Genomic DNA, 8,746 nt, shown 5'->3' with positions numbered 1-8,746 from the left:
ATGCGTTTCCAACACTAAGGCGAAAGCCTTCAATGGCTCATACTGTCGTCCGTTAGCAGAGGGTGTCACACCTTGGGCTGCGTGTTAGCTCGTGTTAACCCGGGAACTAAAAAGGGAGGAGGAAACGAATGGTTGCTTCAGATACGGGAGGAAAAAATAAACTTAGGAGCCAAGTTTGATGACTGTAGATTAATTGATTAATTAATTACAGGGAAAATTTCAAAATTGCATCCAGACAGCGCGCACGTCGTCGATATAGCCACGGGAACGGTGTGACGTCACATCCGCCGGAAGTCGTCACGGCATAGTGAAAATTGTCACAGAACGGTCGGAAAAACATCAGATTTTTGTCAAATTAGATGGAAAATGTGTTATTAAGTGTAATTAACATTGAAGATCCCCGAAAGATGCATAATCTGGGTATCGATGTAGCCGCGGGAACGGCGTGACGTCACATCCAGCGGAAGTCGTCTCGGCATAGCGTCCTCGGCTTTCGCCTCTCAGCACTTCAGTTGCCAAAATGTCTTCGCAATTTTTGGGCCGATTACCTGTGCTGCTTGGGAGCGTGGTTCGTGTGGCGCGGCCGGACTGCAGATGCGGTGACAGGAGGGCGGCTAGCGGCGGCGTCGCGTTCAGACCGGCCGTGTTTGTGATTGGCTGTCCCCACCTGCTGTCGCTTTCTTTGCAACTGACGTCACGGCCAAATGAAATGGGTCATTAGGAAAGGCCCTGTGTGTCTCATACTTCGGTACAACGGGGAAACTCTGAATATGCTAGGAACCTTGATACTTTAAGCAAAATATCTTAATAACAAGTCTGAAGAAAATTGTGCTAACTCTCAGGGTGAAATAAAAACTACAAATGTTTACAACACCGGAATCAGTGCGAAAGCTCGAATTCGGGCTACGTTGAAGACGACGAATAACGGGCAGCGCCGCGGGACGGAGCGCTCGCGCTAGGCCAGCTAGCAAAGACAAGGGAACAGACAACAGACGATTTTGCTCGGGATCGGTACCCATCGGATTAGTACGTACGCACTAAAAAAAGGAAAAAAGAACAGTTCTGGATAGTATCCTTTTATACGGTCATAGAAAGGACAACTGTCTATGTGGTGCTTCTATTACTCAAAACAATAGAAAGATTTGATTCTGGACCTGAATCTCGATTTACAATAGAAGCATTCACAAACGCATTTTATGCACTGAAGGGCAGTGCCGTTAGCGCTCTTCGATATGGTTGTAAGCATTACGCTCCGCAACTGATTCGCTGTACTTTCGCTTCAAGCAGATTTCTTCAGTGCACAGATCATTGCACTGAGTAACACAAGAAAGGATCCAAAGCGCTTTGCATGCTTATAGCGTTTAACATGCGCTAATTGTTACTATCACAACAGGAATAATTGTTTCAGCAAATATTGAAACATACTGACTGCGCCAGGCATATGGTGTAACATGCACTCCATAATGTTAAAAATTTCAAACATCTAGCAAGGTATACACCTATCACGGAGAAGATCGTCTCAGTTGTGCCTCAAAATTAGTTTGCATCCTTACTTAGAAATGGTGAAGAGGATCTGGCCCCTAGAAAATACATAATTCAAGTTGCTTCGACGACGTTCGAGCGGTTTATCGCCGCCCGCCAACTGAACAAGAATTCTCGAACGCGTTGCTTGTATACTGACATGAGCGCCGCGGAGCGACGGCTGCTGGGTCCGAGGCGATGCTAGGGTGGTTATATCCGCTATCGTCGGCCGCGCAAACACACCGTCCAGCATGGCCTCAGACTTAGCGGCCATCGCTGCGCGGATGTCAGTACAAAAAACGCGTTCGAGAATTCGTGTTAAGTTGGCGGGCGGTGGTATACTATGCCGAGCCTTGCAAATGAAAGCAATGTTGCCTTTTTTCTTATAGAGGCACTGTAGAGTTTTGTTGCGAAAGCAACACTACGCTAGTCGCCGAGCCATTTCGCGGAGCCCAGAAAAGGCCATACTGCGCATGCGCAAGGAGCAGTGACGTCACACGGCGCACAACTGGCGCGCCGTCCCTGCGTCGCCGTCGCCGTCGCGTTTATAGTCCGACGTGGTCGGCGCGCAGGCAAGCGTCGCTCGCGGTCAGCCACGCTACGCTGGTTTCGCTACGCCAGACAAAATGCGAACCCCTCTATACTTCGGCGCTGCGGGCCGTCGGCGGCACTCTTCGGAGCATGCGCAGAACGATCGCAGACCCGCGCGCCAATTTCCGATCCGCGGGCCGCCTGCATTCCGTTCGCGCCTTTTTCTCCGGCGACTCATCCGTTTCGCTCCATCCACGGCATCGCGGCTACTACGAACCATGGCTAGGATGTTATCTGCGGGACAGGAACTTGCTCTCGCGTTATTAGTACGCCGCCTGCGGCGAAAGTGCAGGCGCTCGATGTATGTGCGAGAGATTTTCTCTGAGCGCAAAAGCACAGGCGAGTACCACCAGCTTGTGCAAGAACTACGGCAGAAGGACCCAGAGTACCATCTCAAGTACTTCAGGTAACCAGACCGCACAAAGGGGGCGTTTTATTCTTGAGTAGATTTTAGCTCGCTGTGAAGTATGTGACAGCTTTTTATTTGTATAAAAATGCACGAAGGAAAATGGAGCCCTGTGTTTTGCTTTAGGGCCGAATGCTTTCACACTATGTGATGCTGTTTGGCCCATTTTAAAAACATGGCTGTACTGTATGTAACCTGTCGAAATGGGATTAGGTGTTGCTTTGAAAATGCTTAGTGCATGCTTGAAAGCCGTTATGTACAACGACCTCCCGCGCAGGATGACCAAGGCCTCGTTTGATAAACTCCTGAGCCTTGTCCATGACCGCATCCTCCATCCGCCGAACCACAAGAACCCGATCAGCCCAGGAGAAAGGCTGGCAGTCACGTTGCGGTAAATATTTTGGCTTTTAGTTATGTTCAATAGTATTTACCGAGATCCACTTGTTTTTATCTGTCATAATGCTCTACCTACGAGGTTATCGTGTGTTTATCGCTGTGAATAGTATTTCCTAGATCTCCAGATGAAAATAAGCACATAACCTCCTGATAAGGTTTAGAAAATTTTTATTCTTTTGTTCTCTCTTGTTTTTATGCCGTGAAATAGCAAGGAAAACAATTCTGTGTCGTCTGACCACTTCTCGCGCTGATCTTTCCAAACGCACATTTTCTTTCCACCTGCATACCGCACATTTCATTCAACTTTTCCGTGAAAAAACAGCACGTCACAAATGACTGAACGCTTGAACATAGCTGAAGACAGCTGCGTCGTCACCCCCTCCAGCTTAATTGTATATTAACACTCCTTTTCAACTGAGTGACACTTTACGTGCATGCTACCCGAGTCCCAATTCTGTTTCTGGGATCGAACATCACTGTTGCATTATAATTCAATTTTTATGTTTGTACCCGTCCCAGGTTTCTGGCAACCGGCGGCTCTATGATCGACATTGCTATGAGCTATCGCATGCATGTAAGCACGGTCTCCGGCATTCTGAAACAGACTCTGCCTGCCATTTGGGACTGCCTTTCCCCAATTGTGCTGCGACAGCCGACCTCAGAAGAATGGCAGCTCATCAGAGAGGGGTTCGACACCAAATGGAACTTTCCCAATGCTGTCGGTTGCGTATATGTCAAACACTTCGCTATTACGTGCCCTGATGAGAGTGGTTCGGAGTATTATAACTACAAGGGTTTTTACTCGTTACTGATGCTGGCGGTCGCAGACGCAAATTACCGCTTCACAGTGGTTGATATTGGTGACAAGGGCCGACTCTCTGATGGCTCTTTCTTTCGAAAAAGCCCCATCAGAAAGAGCTTTGAGGACAACACACTTAACTTGCCTTCGGGGCATGACGGGTGGAGACTGTGCATCGTGAGAGATGCAGCATTTCCCCTGCAGCCTTACTTAATGCGCCCTTACCCCGGCAGGCAACTGAATGACACAAAACGGGTGTTCAACTATAGGCTGTCAAGGGCACGTCGTTGCGTTGAGAACGCATTTGGAATTTTGGTTTCCCGTTAGCGCTGCTTCCTAGCAACCGTTAGTGGTGATGTGGAGTTGTTGACGGACATGGTTAGTGCGGCGGTGTGCCTGCACAATTTTCTGCTGTCGGACAATGCCTATTGCCCTAGTGATTATGGTGACAGGATCAGTGGTGACAGAGTCCAAGAAGGCGGCTGGAGGCAGACCATAGCACACATAAACCATCAGGGTACTCGCAATGGCAGCCGCTCAGCTTCAGATGCCATGAGAATTCGAGACTCCATTGCAAATTACTTCATGTCCCCAAGGGGTTCCTTGCCATGGCAACTGAGGGCGATGCTAATGCTAATGCGATGCTAATGCTCAGGCGATGCTAATGCACAGCACGAAGTTGTTGCCTCTCTGTCTGTAAACTGCGTTCTTTTCCATGTAAAACAAGCAAAAGTCACATGCCAGCTCAAAATGTGAAACTTTATTTAGCAATCTCGTGATCATTCAGTTCAGTAGTTGTACATGGATTGCACTAATGACTTGCCACACTTGTGTTGCAACGGTTCTTGTAACATTTGTGTTTCTGCTTTTTGTACACTCATACCACATAAAGTTGTGTGCTTGTTTTATGCACCTTATTATTGAACTGTTTTCGTGTTTAACGTTTCATTCGAACACATCAAGGTATGTAGGATTGATTATATTGCGGAAGATGTTTGATATATAAATCAACATGCCCTGTGAATAAATATATGGTGGAAGTTCAGCAGTGGCCCTCTTTTTCTTCTTGTTTCCAATCAGTATAAGTCTCGAAGCATGAGATCACTTGTAAGAGTATAAAGACATGCTATTTAGTCTCAGTGATTCGAAAATATTTTTTCAGTGAAAAATTAGACAGGGTGTAGGAACGAGACACACCCAGGACAAACACAGGGCACGGCATTTCTGCTGCGTGTGTCCCTTTCCTACATCGTACCTAATTTTGCACTTAAAAAAAGTGCTTTCAAGTTACCATCACATCACAGACAGCTTGCATTGCAAAAAAATAAAGTGGTGAAAGAGGCAGGAGACTACTAACCACATTGAAACTTCCAATAATTACAATGAAACAGTTCAACAGTCTAATGACAAATATATCACAGCTATGCAGCTGACTAAAACAATAGGAACATGAACGCAATGATATCAAAAAACTGCGCTGCATGACAGGAAATGCAAAAAAAATGAACTCAAATGCACTTGAGGTTATCTAAAGAAACAAAGCGCAGATATCTTGATATCTTTGCTGTTACCTACGCTTCAAAAGGTATATCTTAAAATTAAGCATCACACTGGTCAAATTCTGCTATGAGTTCCATTATTTTAACTTTCAAGCGAGAGGCAATTCTCACTGGCATCCTGTCAAGGCTCATAGCAATAGACTGCCCAAAAGCCTCATTTTCTGTGCTGTGCTTGCCCAGCTGCGAAAGGAGCTGCTCCTCGAAAGTGTCACAACCCCTTCCTTTCTTTGACCGTTTTGAGGGTGGCTCGCTCAATGTGATGTCTTCCTGACTGGCAGGTTGAACAGGACTTGCTGCCGAGGGCTCCAGGTCTTCATCAATATTGGCGATAGGCGACGGTGCTGACGAATTACCTTGAATTGCGTTAAAGATTTCTTCTGCTGTTGAGGCGCTGTCATCACCTCTTGGCAGGGCACCTGAGCCCACGTTGCAGGTAGTCCTGAAAAAACAGTTTTGACTCCAGTTAGTTCAGTCTTGTCGTTTCACTTTTTTATTTTACTGCAAAAAGAGCTCCAGTGTCTTGCCGAGTGGAACAGCATTACACACAGGGAAGACGAAAGTAAGTCAAACACATGGGCTTTGACTTCAACTGATGTTTGAAATTCAGTTGAAATTCAGGGCCCATGCGTTTGTCTTGCCTTCGTATTCGTGCCTGTGAGTAGCGCTGTTCCAGTAAGCAAAATACTAAACCAACTGCTCCAATTGTCCCCGTTAGTATTAGTGTCAAAAATTGTTGTCCTCAAACTACGGTGAGTAACGCCTCTACCTTCCAGAAGCAGGAGCCACCTCCCCGACCCATGTCCTAGGCAGGAGGCTGCCCACTGACCCTATGAAACACTCGACCCACCCTCAGCACAAACAGCAAAGACACAGGCCGAACAACCAAGCAACGAAAAACCAATGCACATGCCACGTTAGCCCAAAACAAAGTTTACGCGAGTTCCAAGAATGCAGCTGAGCCAAACCCATGAAACCAAACATGCAAAAACACACAACACCAAAGCAGAATCCGAAGCTCGAGGATTCACAATTTTCGCAACAGATGTCTGACCGTCCGGAAAGTTTATTTGATAGCATCTTTGGTATTACTCTAGCTTTTAAAAGCTGGCCAAAATTTTATCTGATTTTATTATGGATGGAGTCCTGTCATTTCTGAGCCGCATAAAAGCTGCGAAACGTTCCGAAAAGACCAGCAATTGTCGACAGGCTTCTCCAGGGTCTTCCCCTGAAGCTATGCTGTTAAACGTAATAGAGCGCAATAGTTCATAGGCAGTTACATGCAACAAAACAAAAAGTAAAAAAGGTACTAAATGCTCCCACAAAGACGGTGAAAGTCACAGTAAAAAAGCATAAATTAACGAAGGAGGTTCAGTGAACAACATGTGTGTGAACGTAGCACACAATTCATGCAGTACAACTAGCACATTTCATGCTCGTAACTCCACGTACCTCGAGTCGCGAAAACAGGCATTCCAAAACAGAGAGAAAACAACTCACTTTCTTGGACGACCACAATTCTTGTAAAAGTTCATCGCATCGGCAAACTCCCACGTCTGCCTCGCAACGTAGGCGCTGCCGCTCCTCGTTGCGAGCTCGATTGCTTTGAGTTCACGGGTAAAGCGATCTCGGAGCTTCTTCCACAACTTGTGGCATTCTGCAACTACAAACAGGAACAAGGGACACAAAAATCGGTCAAACATTACTGCGCAACCAGCAAGTGGGATTGGGATGCTTCGGCCGACAAACGTACTACAAATGAAGCCGAACGCAGCAGTCGCTAAACACCTCACCTGTGGAGAGACCACTGCGTTGCCGTATCTGTTCTCACGCGTTCTCTTTGCGCGGTTGATCCCTGAAATCGAGTCGCTTGGTGTCATACACACAGGGGTGTTTTTTTATGGCTTCAATGAACCTCTCCACCACGCTATCCGACGCAAGTTCGACGTTTGAGCCGCTGGCGCCACTCATGCTGCCCGCAAAGACATCCGACATCTTTCTCTGCGCGATGCATTGTGGGTCGACGCGGTCGGCGGCGCCGGCGCGGGAATGGAGCAGAAGCCAGATCTCCGCCGGGCTTATCGGGGCGCGCTGGCAGCCGCCGGTTACGTCGGCGCTGCAGTGCGTCGGACTATAGGAGGAGTTGTTTTCGGCAACGTAACGCAGCGTGTGCGAGCGCGCACGTTACGTCGGACTATATTAGAGAGTTTTAATTCTGCGTAGCGACCGTTACGCACGCAGAACGTACAACCTTTGTCAAAAGTTTAGAGCCCAGGGGGTTTGCTTCTAAGTATTATTGTGGCGCTCCTGTAGCACTAGTGGAAGTCCTACGCATCGGAGGGAGCAGGACCAAAAATCTTCCTACCTTCAGGAGATTTGGGAAGCTGAGGACGCATTACGAGCAAAGCAATGTGGCCCAGAAGCAGACCCCCTGGGCTCTAAACTTTTGACAAAGGCTGTACGTTCGTTGCGGAACGCTACGGCGTTTATCGGAGACGCTCCCCGGACAGGCTTTTAGAAGCGCGCAAATCTCCTGCGTACGCAAGACTACGCAAACCACCGCAGCGCCATCCATGGACATAATCATGAACGATTAGTTGTCTTTTGAAGTCGTACAAATCCAAGACACGCCGCGTCAATCCAGCGCCAAGTTCTGGTGTTTTGCGCGTGCTTACTCATGGGAATCGTGGCGAGAATCATTGAATGCGATCATTTCAGGAGTGTTTGGGGGTTTATTTGGACAAAAATACCTTTGAGTGAGTGTGGTGCAGGTTGCGTGTGTTCAGTGATTGTTCGTTGTGCTGATGTGTTTTGCGAGTCAAGTGCGTACAGCGGGTTTGGCTGTTGACAGCGGTTTTTGCCCAGTGAATTCGCGACTGAACCATTTCGTCATGCCTCGCTCATCTGTGTTGTGGGACCCCTACTGCCTGTGTTATTTAGACTGGACGGACATCGAGGCACTGATCATGCGGCCGCGCCAACGTGAACCGTGCAGGAGGGTGTACGCCTCGCGAAATGGTACACTCAACATCGACAAGATTCCAGGTGTGACGTTCCGGCGTCAATTCCGCTTTGAAAAGGCGGACTTCCCTGTTCTTCTAGATGCTCTCAGCATACCTGAGAGTGTCACAAGCGCCCAGGGAGTTTGCGTATCGGGGCAAGATGCACTTTGCATGTGCTTACGTAGGCTAGCTTATCCAAACAGGCTGTGCGATCTGCAAGAGTATTTTGGCTGCCGCGCTAGCCAGTTGCGCATGCGCAGTAGAGGTGCATAGCTACCGTGCCGGGGCTGCTGCCGCTGCAGCGCGCTCTCCGTCGCCTCTCTCTCTCTCCTCGTTGCGTTTGCAATCCTCCAGGTTTAACCACAGCTAAACCACAGCCAATTTTTTAAAAGCCGTTACACCTGGCTGGCCAAGAGCAACTCAAGCCACTGAGTTTCACCTTCCACTTTTTGCCGACAAATTACGTGTTTCCTCT

At 47.9% G+C, this 8,746-nt stretch overlaps 1 protein-coding gene across 1 annotated transcript; it reads right to left on the bottom strand.

Annotated features, from left to right (window-relative positions):
* Positions 1-5,311: 5,311 nt before the first annotated feature.
* LOC149325254 (uncharacterized) lies at positions 5,312-7,264 on the bottom strand. Its single transcript, XM_089563507.1, has 2 exons — positions 6,770-7,264; positions 5,312-5,711 (listed from the first exon to the last, which is right to left on the bottom strand). Exons 1-2 carry the CDS (start codon positions 7,147-7,149, stop codon positions 5,312-5,314), a joined length of 780 nt encoding a protein of 259 aa, XP_089419633.1. The 5' UTR covers positions 7,150-7,264.
* Between the last annotated feature and the right edge of the window lie 1,482 nt (positions 7,265-8,746).

The sequence above is a fragment of the Amblyomma mixtum genome, chromosome 10 (genome assembly GCF_055824585.1).
Source record: "Amblyomma mixtum isolate Tamu chromosome 10, ASM5582458v1, whole genome shotgun sequence".
In the NCBI taxonomy this organism is placed as follows: domain Eukaryota; kingdom Metazoa; phylum Arthropoda; class Arachnida; order Ixodida; family Ixodidae; genus Amblyomma; species Amblyomma mixtum.
Note: the sequence above shows the minus strand (reverse complement) of the source record. Positions and strands in the feature narration are given on the sequence as shown.

Excerpts from the sequence above, each read along its gene's own strand:
- LOC149325254 (XM_089563507.1), bottom strand. The coding sequence starts at position 7,149 with ATGACACCAAGCGACTCGATTTCAGGGATCAACCGCGCAAAGAGAACG. Across the intron at positions 5,712-6,769 it reads AATTGTGGTCGTCCAAGAAA|GACTACCTGCAACGTGGGCT; the intron begins GTGAGTTGTTTT and ends CTGTTTTTTCAG.